Source organism: Emydura macquarii, unplaced genomic scaffold (assembly GCF_026122565.2).
Source record: "Emydura macquarii macquarii isolate MOO-44397 ecotype Brisbane River unplaced genomic scaffold, CSIRO-AGI_Emac_v2 contig_2988, whole genome shotgun sequence".
Lineage (NCBI taxonomy): Eukaryota > Metazoa > Chordata > Testudines > Chelidae > Emydura > Emydura macquarii.
In genome coordinates this window covers 5,257,733-5,275,665 of record NW_027133125.1, presented here as the reverse complement: position 1 = coordinate 5,275,665, position 17,933 = coordinate 5,257,733, and the positions used below count along the sequence as shown (strand labels likewise).

Sequence of the window (17,933 nt, the reverse complement as noted above, 5' to 3'; positions counted from 1 at the left end):
AGACCCTCAGCCATTTGCCAGGTGTAACCCCCGGCCCCAAGCAAGGTGGAGAAACACAAAACATGGGCCCCATCCACACCGTGGTGTGACTGCCCTGAAGCCAAGGCGGCGGCGAGGATGGTGTTCTAGGAACGGGGCTGTTCTACAAGCGAAGGCTGAGATCTGCAAACCGGGCAGCCTGAATTGGGATCCTGGATCCCTGTTTAGGTGTTCGGATAAGCGGTTTGATTTCCCACCGCGCCAAGGGGCCAGCAGCAAACAGGGAAGCGGGTGCTGGCCCAGTGGGAAGGGCTGGGTGCCCAACACTTGGGAAAATGTGGATTCTTACCCTGGGTCTTTCAAGACTCCCTTTGTGCCTGAGCCAGGCAGGAGCTGTGCGCAGGATTTTCAAAAGCATCCCCACGACGCAGGAGCGTGCATGGCGCAGCCGGCCTGGCTCACCCCGCGCCCTCTGGGGCGTGTGCCCGTGCGATACATGGGAACGTCTTATCAGCCATCCCTGCAGACGTGGGGTTGTAAGACTCTGCAGGGTACCCTGTGGCTGCACCCAGCGTAAGCGCTAACTTGCACGTATGCGGTGTGTATGGCCCAGTGTGTTTGCTCTCTCAGCACACATCCTGTCTCGCTGCTTTCCTGCAGGGCCTGCGTTAGGGTTCCCTGTCCTCAGTCGAGACCAGCCGGACTCCGCCCCGGCCCTGAACCTTGTGGAATTCTTTCCTCCTGTGCAAAGAGGGCTCCAGGGCTAAGATCCTGCCCTGGGAGCTTTTGGCGCTGGTGAAATGATCTGAGCCACAGGTATCCAGACAGCACGGTGCGTGGTTCAGACGAGAAGCATCACCCAGTTGTGCAGGGAGGAGAGACGGTGCACGTGGCGGGGGGGATCGAGGGAGCGTGTGTGTGCTGGGGGCAGGTGGGAGCCTGCGGCGGGTCCATGGAGGAGCCCGTGGCTGCCCGATGGGGATCTCTGCTTTTCCTGCCTGCACTGGAACACCTGCTGTGCTGGGCTGGGCGGGGCAGGGAGATCTGCATGGCAGGCTCTGAGAGCCCCGCTGGCGCAGGGAAGCGCGGCTCTCTTCCCTCTCCACCTTCTTTGAAGTGTCCACTCTCAAGCTGCTTCCAAACAGCTTCTACCAGCCAGGGAGAGCCACTAATGAGCACCTTTCACCAGCTGACTGCTGAGAACTGGAGGGCAGGATGCAAGAAGGCAGCCAGCCATTCCCTTCTGCACCAGACGGGCCTTTGCTTCCAAGGGGCTCGGCCACTTCCAGCCCTCCCTTGTGTGCCAGGCCCAGCCCTGCTTTGCTGACCCCTCCGGTGTGCACGGACACACACACGCACAGACTCCTGGCCCTGACAGCCTGGCCAACAAAACCTGGCCAAATTCCAACCGGGCCGATACCATCCTACCCCCTACATCACCCCCCTCAGCTCCCGTTCCCCACTTTCCATCTGAACTGCTGAGCGCTGGAAACCAGCTGCCCCATCGCATCCTGTGGGGGCTGCCTCTCAGTGCCGGGGGCTGGGACATCCCTGCCCCACCACCATCCATGCCTGAGGAAAACGTCCTGTCAGCGTTCGTAAAACCGCCGCCTCCAGCTGCCTCCTTAAAGCCCACCGCTCCTGCGGCGCCTGCCCGACCTCGGCCCGCCAACTGATAGCTCTCAGCCCATTTTATCCTCCCCTCTCCCTGCCCCCCCCCCCTTTCTGCCTGTGTCCTGTCTGACGTGTGGACCGGCAGCTCTCTGGGGCAGGGACGGATTTGATCCATCTGCACAGTGCCCTGCTCGATGTGGCCTGGACTGGGGCTAATGCAATGTCAATAAAAACCAGTTTGTTCCTGGGGTGCTTGGAAACCCCGGCATGGAAGGGGCTCTGGAGAAGGGCGCAGGGCTATTGACAGGATAGCGCCAGACCCTCTGTGGGGCGGACCCTCTGCAGACCTGGGACAGGGCGTGACCGTGGGGGAGGAAGCCCCTCATTGCAGAGCGGGTCTCCCTAGCAAAGATGCCGCAGCTTCAGGCAAAAGGAAGAGACCTTTGGGGTCGATGTTTGCAAGGTGGGGGGATGCCGGGCTGTGTTCTCTTTGCCAGCCTCGTCCGGCAGCGCTGGCTGACGTGCTCCGAACCAAACCCCAGGGCCTGTCCCTGCTGGAGCTGCTCCGCGACCCAACCCAGAGCGCCCTGGTCCCGGGACAGGGACCGGCCTGCCGCTGAGCTCTGCCGGCAGCCGGTTCAGAAACGAGCCAGTGGATTTGGCAACGAAAGAATCCTGCCGCTTCTCGGTGCTGCAACAACAACATTTCAACCAGCTCTGGGGTTGAGCAGCTTCCCCCCGGCCCGGCACTCCGGAACCTCCCCTGGCTGCTCCTCGCGGGAGGGTCTGGAGCGCTGCAGTGCCTGCCTCTGCTCCCCCGCCCCATGCACCACGGAGCCCTCCAAGGGAGACCGTACGTTTGCCGCGCGCGCGTCTCAGACACACGCAGCCCTACTCACCTGCCGGCCCACCCGGTTGTTGTGCAGTCTCATGCGGGAGTGGATGTCCCTGTAGGTTTCCCGGGAGTCCAGGAAATCTTTGGAAAACTTTTCTCCATAGTCCACGTCGGGACTGCAGCCTCCCCACTCCCAGGAGTCCTGGAGCCCTGGGGTCTCAGCCGGCATGTGCTCCAGATGGACCCCGTGCACCATGCCTTTCCCACGGTTCATGGCCTCCAGCTGTAGCCGGTGCAGCTTCATACGGAAGGCTTCCTCGTCGCCCCGGCGTTTCTGGTCGCAGCCGCAGGCCTGCAGTTTGCCGAGGGCACAGGCATTGGAGACGGCGTGCACCACCCCGGCGGCCGCGATGGCGTAGGCGAAGGCACTCTCCCGGAAGCCTGCAAAGGAAGCGAAGGGCAGGGGGTTAGTCACCGGCTGGGAAAACCCAGGATCCGGCCAGGGCGCCGCAGGTAGGACGCGGCACGGAGGGGTCAGCCCAGCCCAAAAGAGCCAGGGTCTGTCTTCAGGCTGATGGGCCAGACCAGGCCTGGCTCCGCTTCCAGGACACCCCCGGCCCTGAGCCTCTGCTGAGGTCTTGGTGCAAAGGCCGGGTAGGGCCTGTGGGGCTGGAAGCTGCTGGAATGTGGTGACGCCTGCCCTGAGTACCTTCAACCCAGCCCCAGGGAAGTGCTGATGGGGGCGACCTACGGAGAGCCTTGGCCCCCCCACTAGGAAGCACACCTGGCGCCCCAGTCCTTCCCGCCATAGAGTTCACAGCTCCTTGCATCACCGCCCTGTTGCAGCAGGGGGGAAACTGAGGCGGAGCCGGGGGAAGGGACTCCCCCCAGCTCTTGCAGTGGCAGAGAAGGGAGCAACACCGAGATCTCCTGACCCTTGCTCTGGTGCCCCTTCCGCAGGACCCCCCTGCCCTACCTCCCACCCTTCTTCTGCACCCTGGCTGAAGTCAGAGCCCCTGGCCTTCCATGATCGCCATAACCCACCCTGCCTCCCTCCCTCCCTGCCCGTCCTGCCCCCTTTGTCTCCCCACGCGGCTGGAACGCGCCCGTTAGCGGCCCCGGGTAGCAACATACCCGGCACTGCTACAGCCCTGCCTTTCTGGGACACCTCCAAGCTCCGGGGGCCACGCCCTGCTCCGTGTTGGCTGTCTTGTTTGCTTCTATTGCCCTTCCACTGTAAGCCCTTGGGGGCAGAGATCTGGTATCTCCTTGGCACCGCTCTCCCACCACGCCGCCGGCACGGGCAGCACCGCAGCAATGATTCAGGGGCTCCTTCCTCCTTGGGGTCGGGGGCTGCCTCTCAACGGGGCTGGGGGTGGGGAGGCTCTGCTGGCTCAGCAAACGTGCAGGACATGGGTCCCAGGGCCCTGCTGTGGGAGGGGGCTCGGAGCCTGAATCCTACTGAGACTTGGAGCTGAGCCTTGTCGTTTTGCAGTGTGGACACAGCCGGAGCTGCAGGCCTGCATCAAGGGATCCGCGTAGCACCATATGGCTGGGAGACGCGGGGCCAGCCAGCGTAAACCCAGGCTTACAACGCCGCACAGCCACTCAAGCGTGGTCCACAGCTCCGGGTTTGCAACGCAGCGTAGATAGACCCTAAAGGACGTCTGTGATCCTGATCTCCGAGCACCTGGAAGTCCTCAATGCACTTGGCCCCAGAAGAAATCCCTTTCCCGAGTCTACCCCCCCTTTCCCCCCTGGAGGTCCTTCCGGGGATCCTGAGGCTGTTAGCCCCACGGCACAGATGGGAAACTGAGGCACTGAGGATAGACTAAATGACTTGCCCAAGAGGTCACAGAAGAAATCTGTGGCCGAATGGGGATCTGACCCGTGCTTTCCCGAGTCTCTGGCTACTGCCCTGACCGCTGGGCTACCCTTCCCCTCTCCCTCCCTGGGTCACGGAGTAGCCCCCCCTGAAGTCAGAGGGGTGCTGGGTGTGGACAAGGGTCCAGAACTGGACCAGCTCCCGCACAGCGTGGGCGCCTGTACTAATCCCTCCTCCTCCACACGCCGCTTCCATCTTCTCCCCTTCCGAGGTGCCTGGCGGAAACCTACATCCCTCGAAGCCAGCCGAACTGCGGAGCGAAGGCGTGGGCCAAGAAACCAGAGGGGGGGAGATGTGAAAGCAAACAGCTTGTTCCTCCAGGCCCCCCAGCTGAGCCGGCTCACAAGGCCCAGAAATAGCCTGTAAAAGTGATACCCAGCTGGAAAGATCGCCTCTCCCCAGCTACAGCCTGCAGTGACCGCACGGCGTGCTGGCAGAGCGGCTCCACCTGGATGTCATTAGAGCTCCGGGGAAGGAGAAATTCAGCCACAGCGTCTTCAGACGGCGTCTCCCCACCAGCGGCCTGGGCTGGGGATCCCTGCAGGCCGTGGATCGGGTATGCAGCTGGTCAGCGAAGGAGCCCGGAGGGGTGCAGAGTGGGGACTATGAATAAAAGCTGCGTCAGCAGAAGTGGGAGGGTTTTTTAAAGTCCGGTGGACTTTTCCCCATCCAGTCTATGCAGCCTGAACAGAGCCAGCTAGGAAATTTTCCCTCCCCCCCCAGAGAAATTTTGTGACACAAATTCACATTCTTCATTTTTGCCACAATATTTCAGGTTCTTGTTGAAAAACATGAAACTTTTTTTTGCTTTTCGGGCTCTGGGTTTTTCAACAAATGAGCTGAACGTGTTTGCTCAAAACAGAAGGTTTGGGAGGGGGGGACGACGGACTTTGTCCAAAAACGTCCAGATTTATCTTGGCCGAAAAATGTTTTTCGATGAAGACTGTTGGAGCAGCTCCAGTTTGCAACTGGGACAAGGGTAGCCAAACACATAACGGACGGTGCAAGCACATTTCCACCTGGGCTGAGATTTGCCCTCTCTCTCTGCACTCATGACAGGCCCCTCTGTCAGCCCCCGCAACGTCCGTGACAGGAAAATACACTGTGGGGCACAGATCTGCGGAGCTGCTTCCCTGGCCACCTGCTTTTCCAGCCCCGGTTGTGTCATTAGACGTGACACTGCTTTGATTGGAGCCAGCGATTAGGTTGCACGTGCAAGAGTGAAAATGGCCCCTAGTGCATTTCGCACGTACTTAGCAAGCTTCACCAACGCCGGTGTCTTTTCAATGATTCATTGCCGTCCGCTTTGCACACTACTATGATCTTATTAGAGGAAAACGAAATGCAGCTCGGAAAGTGTCACTGAAAGCCACGCAGCTGGGCTGTGCGTTAATTTTTAAAATGCACTGGTGTAAAATTTACGAGACGCTGCTTAAAAGCCATCAGACCCACTCCCTGCCTCCTCAATAATGTTTGACAAACTCACGCTCCGTGCTCCTGCTGCTTTTCAGTGCACACGCGTAACAATGGGATGTTTTTCACTGCACAGCGCACGCAGCCACGCGGTGCCTGCTGTGAAGTTTTATCTGCAGAGAACGCTGAGAGGCAGTTGTTACAAAACACCAGCACTGGTATTAGAAAACTCACTGCAGCGCAGCTGCAAACAATTATTTCTTCTTTTAACCCTTACACTTCAGCCTGATCAAGCACAATTCGCACCAGCACAGATCTTAACTTTCTAACTCCGCCGGCTGCAGGGGAAGAGCTGTTCAAAAACGAGAGCGATCTCTGTAATTTATAAGGAAGCCAAAGCCGCTCCCTGCTTACCTGTGCTCAAAAAATGGCTGACCCATTGTTGCTCAAAACTTTCCGAAAAGATTCACACTTGGACAGAGCCCAAACCTGACCCCTTTCGGGCCGAAAGGTGAACGTTTTGGGAAGTTTTGAGCAACTGAGAAAAAGCGGGTCTGGGCGTGGGAACTCTTGGGCACCCTTACGTACGGCCGTGTCGCTAAGCGCTGCAGCTATGCTGAGGGCACTTTTCTGTTTTAAGCCTTGTTTGCGTTCCTCGTTTTGCCAAAGTCGCCGTCGAACCCACATCGGGTCAGAAACGGTGAGCAGCAGCGGCTGTAGCAGCGTCCCGCCATCTCTTGGCCGATGGGAATTCCCTCGACGGCACATGGGCGCGTGAAGGAAGCTGCCCCAGGGACACGCTGCATGGTTACGGCGGGTTTCTTGTGACACAGGATGCGTAAGACCCTGACGGCGCAGCGCGGGTCACCACAGCCCTCCTGGCACAACACAGGATTTCACAGCAGGCTCTGGAGCTGTTGGAGAGGCCATGGGACAGAATCAGAGGCTGATGTCAACGTCCCCGGGCCTTACAACAGGAACACAACAGCTCTGATCCAGCCAGGCCCATGGACTTCACCCGAAATCCCCACGTGCACAGGCTGAAGGGCCCTGCCGAACCGGGCGCTGATGGAGGGCAATTCGGGAACGCCAGCCCCAGCTGCTGGTCGGTTCAGTGTGGCTTTTTATGCTTGGAGAATTCATCTGTCCAGGCTCTGGGTACCCCATGGGCTGCCCACACTGGACCCAACCATGAGCGTGTTGACAATGAACCAGGAGAACATAAGAATGTCTGCACTGGGTCAGACCCAGGGTCTAGCCAGCCCAGTCTCCTGTCGTCCAACACTGGCTGGTGCAAGATGCTTCAGCGGAAATGAACAGGGCAGCTACCCAGTGATCCATCCCGTCGTCCAGTCCCAGCTCCTGGCAGACGGAGGTTTAGGGACACCCAGAGCGTGGGGCTGCGTCCCTGCCCAGCCTGGCTAACAGCCAGTGACGGACCTGGCCTCCAGTTAGCAGCGCTGCAGTTCCACGTTTGCGTTCCTTCAGAACTCTTGGTGGACCTCGTCTGGTCCTGGTGCCTTTTTACTGTTTAATTTATCAGTTTGTTCCAAAACCTGCTCTAATGGCACCTCAGTCTGGGACAGCGCCTCAGATTTGGCCCCTAAAAGGAATGGCTCAGGATTGGGAACCTCCCTCACATCCTCAGCTGTGAAAACCGATGCAAAGAACTCATTTAGCTTCTCCACAACGGCCGTGTCTTCCTTGAGTGCTCCTTCAGCCCTTTGATCATCCACTGGCCCCCCTGCTTGTTCAGTCGGCTTCCTGCTTCCGATGCACTTTAAAAACCGGTTACGCTAATGTGCATGAAATGGAGCCAGTCGCAGCTGACTCCCTCTTGAATGTGGAAGCAGAGTTTGTAGAGACAACAAATCCCAGCATGCAGTGTGGCCTGTTTGGTCAAACCAGGGCGTGGCATGATGGGACCTAGACACCTTGCTGGTGCCTGGGTACCGCAGGGTGCATGCCAAGTGGAGTTAGATGGACAGAGCTGACGTCTCGCAGTCACCTCTCCCCATTAACGGGCCGTGGGGCTTTCTGGGCCACAGTCAGAACCAACCAGAACCTACCACTGAATCCTGACCGGTTTTTTGAGGCTGGGGAAATTTCCGTCAAGGTTTTCCCATCATTTTTCCTGGTTCTGGCTCTCCCTGTGCCTGGGACCTGGCTGGGAATGGCGGATCGGTGCTATTCCCAGCCTGACACAGCAAACCTGCCAAAGCTCCCGGGATTTCTGGTCTGGTTGGACTGGTTGAGGAGGAAGTTCCTAGGAACTGGGGTGCTCAGCCAAGCCTCCAGACCCTGCCAGGAGCACGGTGTCAGCAGGGCTGAGCTGCGAACGGCCTCTCCAAAAGCTGCCTTACTACGGGAGCTCTGCCCGTATCTCTCACAAAGAGGCAGAGCATGTGCCCAGCTCCTCCAAGGCCTGGGGAGCAGCCAGTTGCAACATGTTTCCCATTCCCTCTCCTCTTCCCCCACGCCCCCCCGCACTCCCTCTTCTCCTAATTAAACTGCAGGTGAACCTACCAGGCCATGGCAACGCTCCAGACGCTGAATTCCTCCATGCAGATCGCAACTTGCCTCCATCCACCTTCCGAACGCGCTGCTGGAAGAACGCAGCCGCGCTCCGCCACCGGGCCAGTCCCAGGGACTGGAGCGAGCAGCCCCAGCCTGCTTCCTTCTTTTCAGGGTGGGCGAGGCCCAGATCCACAGAGGCAGCTGGGCTCCCAACTCCCATGGGCACCGGTGGCCAGTAGGAGCTTTGTGGCGCTGGGCCCTGGTGGCGAGGGTGCCGCAGTGGGTCTCAGGAGACCCGAGTTCTAGTTCTAGTTCTGGCCTTACCGCCGGCCTCCATAGCTCTTTCCACTTTGTCTTGCCTATTTGGAGTTTAAGCTCTTTAAGACAGGCACTAAGGGACAAAGGGATTTAGGCACCCGAAGAGGCAGCTAAGTGCCGAGTGGGATTTTGAAAAGTGGCTACATGCATTTTTGAAACCCATGGGAATTAGGCACCAAACCTGCCTCGGCCCATCTAAACATCCCAGCAGGCGCTGCTCAGTATCTGTAGGCACCAAAAGCCGCTGGAGGTCTGTTCCCATGTGCCCACGCAGCCAGCGGGCCTGCAATGCCTGGTTTGCCGGCGTGGTTCCCAGCCCGCGGCAGAGAACATCCGAGCGCTTCGGCGCACTTCCGACTGCAGAAAGTCGTTTTGGGACACGGCTCCCCCTACCCCTATCTCATCAAGCCATGAAGAAATGGAGAGTGGCCGCTGGACCCATCCGCCCTGCCGAAACGCCCTGCCCTGCAGCAATTCGTGCCACCAACCGCGGGCGAAGGCACGACTGCTGATGGGGTGAGCATCACCTGGCCCGAGGCCTGTGGACCACGGATGTCCCACGTACGCCCAGGAGCAGGGACAGGCTCTGGAAGCAGAGCAGCACCCGCCGACAGAGGAGCTCACTGCACATGCTGCATCTCTGATGTTACCCCCATCTGCCCGGCTCTGGCACCCCCAGTCCTCTGGCTTGCTTCTCTCGGGGTGCAACACAAGACCCCCCTCTTTGCATGGCTCTTCCCCCAGTCTGTATCATGCCTGGGGAGACTTGCCTCCCCTGAAACGGCCCCACGCCCCTCCGCTAAGGACTGTGACCACTCCCAGGCCTGCTGGCTTCGGTGCTGAGATACGGTCACGGTGGGCACCCTAGAAATGCCACCGGCATGGCTGGCTGGACTGGGAGCAGCAGGGAAAAGCTGAGCAGGCGTGGGAGATGTGTTTGACTGGGGGAACCTGCCCCAGGAAGCCATCGGGACCTGCTAGATCCTCACCCTCTGTCTCAATACAACGCTGGTCCCAAGAGCCACCCTGGCACCGCGCACCGGAGAGTTAGAGGCAAAGGGGATGGGAAGCGGGTCTGTTGGGAGGAGGGGGAGCCCCAGGGGAGGCCTCAAAAGTTTCAGAGAAGCGTTCGCCAGCACTGAACACAGGACTCACCTTCACTCCCTGTCCCACACGGCCGTGTGGCGCTGCCGCGTCCCACCTCAGAGGGGGTTGCATTTCCGCGGCAGAGGCAGCCTGTGTGCAGGGGAGTTTGTAAAGCGCTTCAGGGTGCCAGGCGCCATAGAGAGACCCCCCCCCCCGGTGCCTCGCGCTGCTAGTCCGAGACCCTTGCTCGGGTCTGCCCCGCCTTTATTTTACGCCCCGCTCCCTTTCTTTTCCCCGAGAGTTTGTGCTCCAGATGGAGGAAGGGGCTTTGGGGCGGAGGCATCAGCCTGCACCTGTTATTTGTCAGGCCCCTCTGCCCATCGGCTTCAATTAGTTCCCCTGCCTGGTTTTCTCCCCGCTTTGCGCTGGCAAACGGCTCGCTGCTGGGCGGAGCGCGGGGGCGGACAGATGGCGGGAGGTGGCGATGCACAGAGGGCGTTTCTCATCTCTCGCGCCGGGAGTCCTGTGCGAGACGAGGGAGAACGCGGGGAGCGAGGGAAAGGAAGGATCCACAAATAATTTACAGGGAGGCTCACGCACGGCTGCGCTGATGGCGGAAGAAGTGGGAAAACCAATGAAAGATTAAAGGGCTCTGTCACTTCGGGTTACAAACAACGATCCAACCGGCGCGTCAGGTTCCCAGGGGCGGCGCGTGGAGCGGAAACCAGGCCCCCGGGGGAGCCGTGAGCATTAGCGCTGGCGGCACAGAGCCCGCGAGCCCGGTCTGCTGGGGGTTCGGGAGAGGCCATTAAAACGCCCCCCCTGCTCTACTGGCCGGTTTTGTTTGGTTGGTTTGGTAACAGCTGCAAAGAGGCGTGTGGAACGCGCGCGCCATTATTTAGAGACACGGAGAAGCTCGGAAATCCGCCGGCCAGCCAACCTCGCAGCGCCGCTACCAGGCACGGTGGTGCTGACCGCCTCACTGCCCAGTAGTCAGCAGCACTGGTGGTGCTTTGCAGTGCTCTCTGCCCCCAGGGCCCCGCCCTGCCCCCCTGCAGCAGGAGAGCTGAGGACATGCACCGGACGGTTTTGCATAGGATGGTTGGGCGATACCCACCCGTCCACCCCTCCCCACTCGGGTCCCTGGAGCGGGTCTGCTTGGTTGTTATGAGTCTGAAGCCAGGTGCCACTGCCGAAAACCGGCTGAGACTCGACAGCTGGAAAAGCCGGGCAAAGCACAGGGAGATGTCCCATCGCAAGCAGCAGGACGCTTGGACCGGGAGCCAGGAGCTGGGCTAGGATTGTTTCCTGGCGTCTGTTCTCCAGGACGCTCTCCGGTCACGCCAGTGATAAGGCTCCCACTGTCTCCTCAGAGACCCGATTATCAGCCGGCAGGTCCACAGGGCCCTGGGAGGTTTCTCGAGTTGGACACCCAAAAGAAGCAGCCACTGCTGTGATAGGAGCCCTCTGGATCCAGTGACACCCATTCAAGCCAGCGGGAGGCAAGGGATGATTCTCAGCCAATGTACACCGACGTCTATTTCCCAGTCGCTCGGCAGTACCTGGCATTGCCAGCCCCTGGCGCGTGACGGGCAGGGTTTGATTTTAGCGGGGAAAGGCTGAGCGCTGTCAGTTTCTCCCCCGCCCCCTGCCCCAAACCAGACAAGAACATTCCCCTGTGTGAATCATAGAAGCGGGCGGAGATAAAAGCCATCCCAAAGCTGCCAACAGAAGTTGCCGTGCGGGATCAGAGCAGCAGCGGTCCATCTTGCCCAGCATCCTGCCTCCAGCGCCGGCCGGTCCAAGAGACCCCGGGATAGGCCACGTTGTCCTCCCCATCGCCCTGGCGTGGCTGGGTCCATCTGACGCGCCTCGCCATCTTATCTAGCTGGCCTGAAGCACACTGCCGCCTCCCTGCTCCCCCTTTTCTGATCACGGAGGAATACAGTCAACACCCCGGTCCCGATGCAGAGCCGTGGCCCCTCTGCCGGCCTTCGGCCACGTTCAGAACTGACCGTGGAGCCCTGCCCTGTGTTTGCTGTCTCCCGACCAGCTTCCGCTCCCCGCCAGAGCCTGACGTCTCCCCCCGCACCCCTGCCAGCTGAGTTTCTGTAAGAGCCTCCTGTCAGGGACCCAGTCCAATAGATCAGCAAATAAGCCTGTAGGTGTTACTGACTCTCCTCTGCCGATGCCTGAGGAGGCTCGAAACGAAGCACTGAGCAGCCGGCGTTTGGAAATACATCAGCGGCACCGTGCCCGCTTCTGCGCGACACAAAACCGGGCGTTTACACAGAACCTGCCCTTGGTCGGCGGAAACAGACCTCGCCGCTCTATAGGGGATGGGACTCCAGCAGGTCTGCACCGAAGAAAGGGTGGGATCTGGCCCTCAGGGTGTAGTGACAGATCTGTTTATGACACTTGGCTTCTCCAGCCGGTGCTTTGTGAATTGACCTGATCCAATACAGCTTCCTCACACCTGGGATCCTTCTCCCGCTGGAGACAGCAAACCTACTGGCACGAGGGAGGGCTGCTCCCGCCAGCAAGGCTTTCAAAGCTCCGGCTCTAACTTAATCAGCCAAGAATTTCCCCATCTTCCCTGCCTTCCATGGCCAGGCGAGAGAGCCCCTGTGGTACCTGGGGCCTGGGTGTTTTCCCACGAACGCAGACGTGACCCCAGGCTGTTTTCCCTGATGTTTTGAAAAGAAGCGTTCCTCTCCTCCGCGGGAACCTGGCTAAGCTGCAGCCCCAGCCTCCGGTGTGTCTCAGTGAAGCACGGAGGCCGGAAGGTCCGATCCGCGCTCTGCCGTCACCTTGACACCGAAATTCGCTCCCTGGCTGACATGCAGCGCAGGGAAAGGACGTCTGACCCCAGGGGGGACCGGGCTGGAAGCAGGCACTGGGCTCTGCTCAGATGGGCCCGGGGTAACCCGCGCCGGCATGGGAGATGCAGGGAACTCTGACCCTGGCACTCGGCAGGCCATGGAAGAGCGGTCTGGAAGCAGCTGCTCAGAAGACTGAGCAAGGACGGGGGGAAGGGGAGCATCTCCCAAGGGCCCGATCCTGCAGATCAGAGGGAGCTAAGGGGGCCAAGCACCGCACGGGTTCAGGGTCTCAAGGAGCCTTGCACTGGAGTCTGTATCCCTGGGGAAGCAGCACAGGGAGTAGGATGCCAGGGGGATGGGCTCCCAGAGCCCTGTGTTCCTCGGCAGACAGCTTTCTCCGGGCAGGCGGCTCCCTCCCTAGATACAGATTTGCAGGAACTGAGCCTGGCGGCGACGAGTCACTGTGGGCCACCCACTGCCCGGGCCAAACACCGGTGTGAAGGATTACATTCAGTCCCCCCCAAAACCCCCTCCACTCCCCCTTCAGCTCCTGGTAGATAACAAGCTGTCCGGTCACGTCCTGTCCTAAATCGTTCTGCGGCACTGCCGCTGACCAGCTGCCACGTCCCACCCCAGAGCTGGCTGAATTTCCGAGGCGCTTCCTGAGACAAACGCCACTACCCCGTCCTCCCCCCTTTTCAGGAGAAACATCCCCGGGGCGGCGGGGGATGGGGCCCATGAGAACTGTGCCCGAGGGAGAGCTGCAGAAACGAGGCTGGGCTTTGGAAAGAAGCTGGCAGGCACCGGGCGCACGTGGGACTTCGGCGCGGCAGTGGGCAGGTGTGCGGAGAAGGGACAGGGCTGGGCTGTATGAACGTAAAAGGGACACGGCGCTGAGGCTGCTGGAGCCAGCCAGACCCTGTGGTTCCCACGGGCTCTCTAGCGCCCAGCCTGCACCCGGGGTCACGGCACAGGAGGTCCCTGAGTTCTGGCATGGGCAGCTCACTCCGGAGAACCCGGGCCCCTGTGCCTAGCGGCCGTGAGGGGGTGACAGCGAGACGCATCCTGCCGAGGGGCCGGGGGGGCGAGGGGGGCAGGCGCGCCAACCCGTACCTCTGCTGAAGATGATGCTCTCGTAGGGGATCTTGTTCTTGGTCTCCAGGCTGGAGCAGTTCCAGCGCTGGTCCCGGAACTGGTGCTGGCACTCGTGGATGGCGATCTGGATGCCCTGGATGGCGGAGGCCGTCACGTCGGGGTTGCGCACGCAGACCTCCAGCTGGCGCCGCGTCAGGCCGGGCAGGGTCAGGCACACGGTGTTGGCATTCAGCACCGGCTCCGGCGGCAGCTTCAGGCCCAGAATTTCATTGGCGCGGGAGCTGAAAGGGAACCGAGATCCAGCCGCTCAGCGCTCTGCCAGGCCGCATCGCCCCCACGGCCTCCCCCACCCATGCTGGGCAAAGTCCCCACAGGGAAGGGGTCAGCCGGGGGATGGGGGTGCCGGGTGGAGCCTGGCACCAGAGAGACCAGCAAACCAGCCCAGCGACTGTGAGCTGGATTTGGAGAGAATGGGGAATCGGGGGACTGGCAAGGAAGCCAGAGAGGAGACGGGGGACAGGGGAGTGGGGACAGAGGTGCCCAGGGCAGGGGGGTAAGGAGGGAGACACAGGATGGTAGGGTGTCGGCAAAAGGGCGGGCTGGGCTACCCACTCAGCCGATTGGGGGGCAGGCTTGTCAGGACCTTGCCCCAGGGCACCAGCCCCCAGCTTCGGGATCCTCAGGATCCTGCCTGGAGCCGCCCTGCTGTATTCCCGGATGAATTAATTAACCATCAGCCAAGAGACTCTGCCCCGACGGAGGGGCCGCTCCGCAGAGCCCCCGGCTCGCGGGGTTTGTCTGTGACACGGACACTGGGGCAGGATGCCGGTGAGATCAGAGTGCGAGCCCCAAACGCTGGTCTGGGGCGGGGTTGGTCCCAACTGCTCAGTGTTCTCTGCCTGCCAAGTGCTTCCCAGCCTGGCGGCTGCTCCGGCACCAGAGCAGGGCGCCAGCAAAGGCCACAGGCCAACAGGCCAGAACCCTGCCGGAAAGGCTGGTCTCAGGAAGCCAGAAATCCCCAGCGGTGGCCTGCCTGCCACGGGCTCCCCAGCTCCGCTCTGTGCTCGGAGAGGATTCGACTCGACTCTGACCCCCCTTCCCCTCCGCAGTATCTGGGGTGGAGCCCTTCTCGGCATGCCTTAAGTGACACAACTGACATCTCTCATGTGCGGAACGGTACAGGGACCCCCTGAACCGATATCAGAACCTAGGGGTTTGTATGGACAGAGGGGTGTGTGTGGAGACAGACAGATGGACAGAGGGGGTGTATGGGGATGGATAGAGAGATGGGGGGATGGAGAAATGGATGAAGAGGACGTATGGGGATAGATAGAGGGGTTGTCTGAGGATGGATGGATGGGTGGGTGGATAGAGAGAGACAAAGGGCATATGATGATGGATGGACGGACAAGGGAAGGGTGTGTGGGGATGGATGAAGGGTGTGTACGGGGATAGATACAAGGGGTGTGTGGGGATGCATGAACAGCCAGCCAGCAGCCAGTCCCAGAGACCCAGGCCCGGCTTCAACGTCCATCTGAGCTTTTGGCTCCTGAACCAAGCCGAGGGTCAGACCCCCAATCAGTGACGGGGCTCACCCCCGATTTACATGGCTGTCACTGAGCTCAGACTCCCTGAGCCCCTGCAGGGCCCTGGGTCCCCGCGGGCTGGGCGTGGACAGAGCATCACACCTCAGCGATGTTGGAATTCTCTTTCTGGTCTACCCAGGTTCGTATCCCATCACCATCACCATGGGATCTGGGCAGCTGCCAGTCGCGCATTCAACAGCCCGGCTGACATCTGTCCTGTGCGGTTCCCTCCCTCCCTCACGCTCCCGGACGGAGAGCTGTGCGAGCAGACAACTGCTTTGTCGTGATGGGGCTGGGTTTTTAATGTCCCCGTTGCTGCACGTTGCTGTCAGAGGAGGTGGCTCAGAGAAGTGCACCTGGCCCAGGGAGCAGGGGTGCTCCTTCATCCCAGGGAGTGCCTCCCCCGCTCGGGGTCCAGCCCTGGGGACGCTCTGTCCCCTGCCCGGACGAGCTGTCCCCCGAGAGCAGAACATCCCTTGGGGCCCAGGAGCGGAGTTGTAATCACCGTCTCCAGCCTGGATCCCTGGCTTTTTTAGACCTCTGGGCCCAGACCATGGAGCCCCTTGAAGCCAGGGAACAAGGCCTTGAACGTGGGGAGCCGCTGCGGGGAGGGGGACGGGTGCGAGGTGCTCGCTGAAGCCCAGGTTGTGGTGACCTGGGCTCACTGGAGGACAGGTGACCGCTGAGCCTGGCTTTGTTTCGTGTCTCTCCTGACCGGCCAGCAGCGGCAGAACGTCCCCTGCATCTTCAATGGCCCAGCTCCCTTCCCAGCCCCCCCGCGCCCGCCAGGAGCTTGAAGAGCCGCAGAGAGACCTGAGCCCTTTGGCGTTTTCCAGGTCGGGACTCGCAGAGCCCCAGGGACTCGGTCGGAGAGGCGCCGGGGGTGATCTTCCCTCGGAGCGGCGGGCTGCTCTCCCGTCAGGACTGTCAGGCAGGCCGGGGTTGTTCCACTGGACGGCGTTTTACATCCAGGGGACTAAAGCTGTGGCTGATTCCCCCCTTCAGTGCCCGCAGGGCCGGGCTCAGCTCGCTCCAGCGTCAATCCGGAGTGACCCCACCAACGTCATGAGGAGAGCGGGAGCTGGCCCTTCGCAACCAGAGCAGGGAACTCACCCCGTGCTGGCCCCGCTCACGTTTGCACCAGAGACTCCCACGGAGTCGCTCCTGATTTCCACCCACCTAAGTCAGATCAGGATCCAGCTGTAAACGTCCCCAGAAAAGAGGCTTCTACCGCTCCCCTTGGGGGCATATTTCTCCGCCCCATACATCTCTGACGTCGTTTTCCCTGCTCTCTTTCCTATTCTTCCTTAGCTTCATCCTTTCACGCCCCTCCCAATCTAATGGTGCAGGAGATGGAGCAGGGCGGGGGAGATTATTCGTGATATGCAGCCCCCGCCATCCTCTTCTCTGATCCCCTCTGCCTTGGCCTCCCTCATCCCCCCTCACCACGGGACTAAGTGGGTTTAAACATGATTTCACGGTGAAAGGCCCGCAGGTCACAGGCTGCGGCTGCTGCTTTAATTCAGACACGTTCCAACATCAACACATTATATTTGAAGGGGAAGAAGGAAAAAACCAAAACAAACCCCAGCCCAGAAGCACGAACTGGAACCACAAAAAGGGAACCAGCAAGCGGAGGAAAAGACTGGGGAGTTTAACCCTTCTCTGACCGCCACACGGAAGTTTTGCAGCTGGCCCAGGGGGACTCAGGTGAGATCAAAGGAAGATGCCTGGAGTGGCCCATGGTGCGGAAAGGGGGGAGGGGCGGGTCATGCAAGCAAATGGGGAACCTCAGAGTCTCTCAGGTGCTTGAAAACAAACCCGGGGCCCCACCCCCAGCCACGCTTTCCCTCAGATCTGGGATTAAAGGAAAATTAGAAACCTAAAGATCAAAAGAGCTTGGTTCTCCTGGTCTGGCCTCATGTGCCCCGTCCTTTGTGAGCGGTCGTCAGGGCTGCTTCCTTGCTGGATGCATAACCGCTCCCTGACTCCCTCCTGGCATCCCAGCTGGTGTGGCCCCAGAACTCCCCATTCCCCTGCTGAATGCAGCATGGAGGGAGAAGGTCCCGACCCGCCAGGGGTGCAGAGATACCCACCGAACTCTCGACACATGGACTGAGCCTGAGGGTTGCCTTTAATACCAGCAACACCCAGCTTCTAGCTGCTGCTTCCATCGGCAGGTCTCAAAGCGGGGATCCCCATTGCTGCTCGTTTGTAGCAAACGCGCCTCACCCAGACCCCCCACACAGCTGGGTAACAAGTCACAGTCCCCTTGGTGGAGCTGGGGAAAGGCAGATCTGCCCCAAACCATCTTCAAGGGGACCCAAATTCTGGTCAGAAGGATGGATTTTGGCCTTCATCCTTTATAAATCACAGCAAAATACCGACAGGGTAGCCAAATTCACTGGTTTGAGCTTGTAGATCCAAGATTCTCCAGGGGTCTACCTAGCCCCTGGACTCCTGGAAGGTTGTTTTTTAAATAGGGACGGCTGAGCCCGCAAAATACCCACCTCCCCCCAGTCATGGGACCCTAGACCCGACCCTGGGAAACAACCTGGCCACCATCAGACAGCAAGGTCGTGACAGAGCAGGGAGAATCGAGGAGTCCTGGCTCCCAGTCCCATGTTTAGACAAAACTCCCTCCTTAACCCCGAACTGTTGGTCATTTTCAGCTGGGCAAGCGGCGCGAATTAGACAGCCTGGCCTGGTTGTGTGGCAGGACCCGACCTTTAGACACAAGTAGGTGAAGGTAGCTTATTTTCTCCATACGCTACAGCAGGAGA

General features: G+C 60.2%; 1 protein-coding gene across 1 annotated transcript in view; it reads right to left on the bottom strand.

Moving 5' to 3' along the window:
* WNT10A (Wnt family member 10A) overlaps window positions 1-17,933 on the bottom strand; it is a 30,551-nt gene that overhangs the window by 11,709 nt on the left and 909 nt on the right. The window contains exons 2-3 of the mRNA XM_067570056.1: window positions 13,583-13,845; window positions 2,493-2,869 (exon numbers count right to left, since the gene is read on the bottom strand). Of these exons, the coding sequence (XP_067426157.1) occupies window positions 2,493-2,869; window positions 13,583-13,845 (640 nt within the window). The remainder of the gene's footprint in view (window positions 1-2,492; window positions 2,870-13,582; window positions 13,846-17,933) is intronic.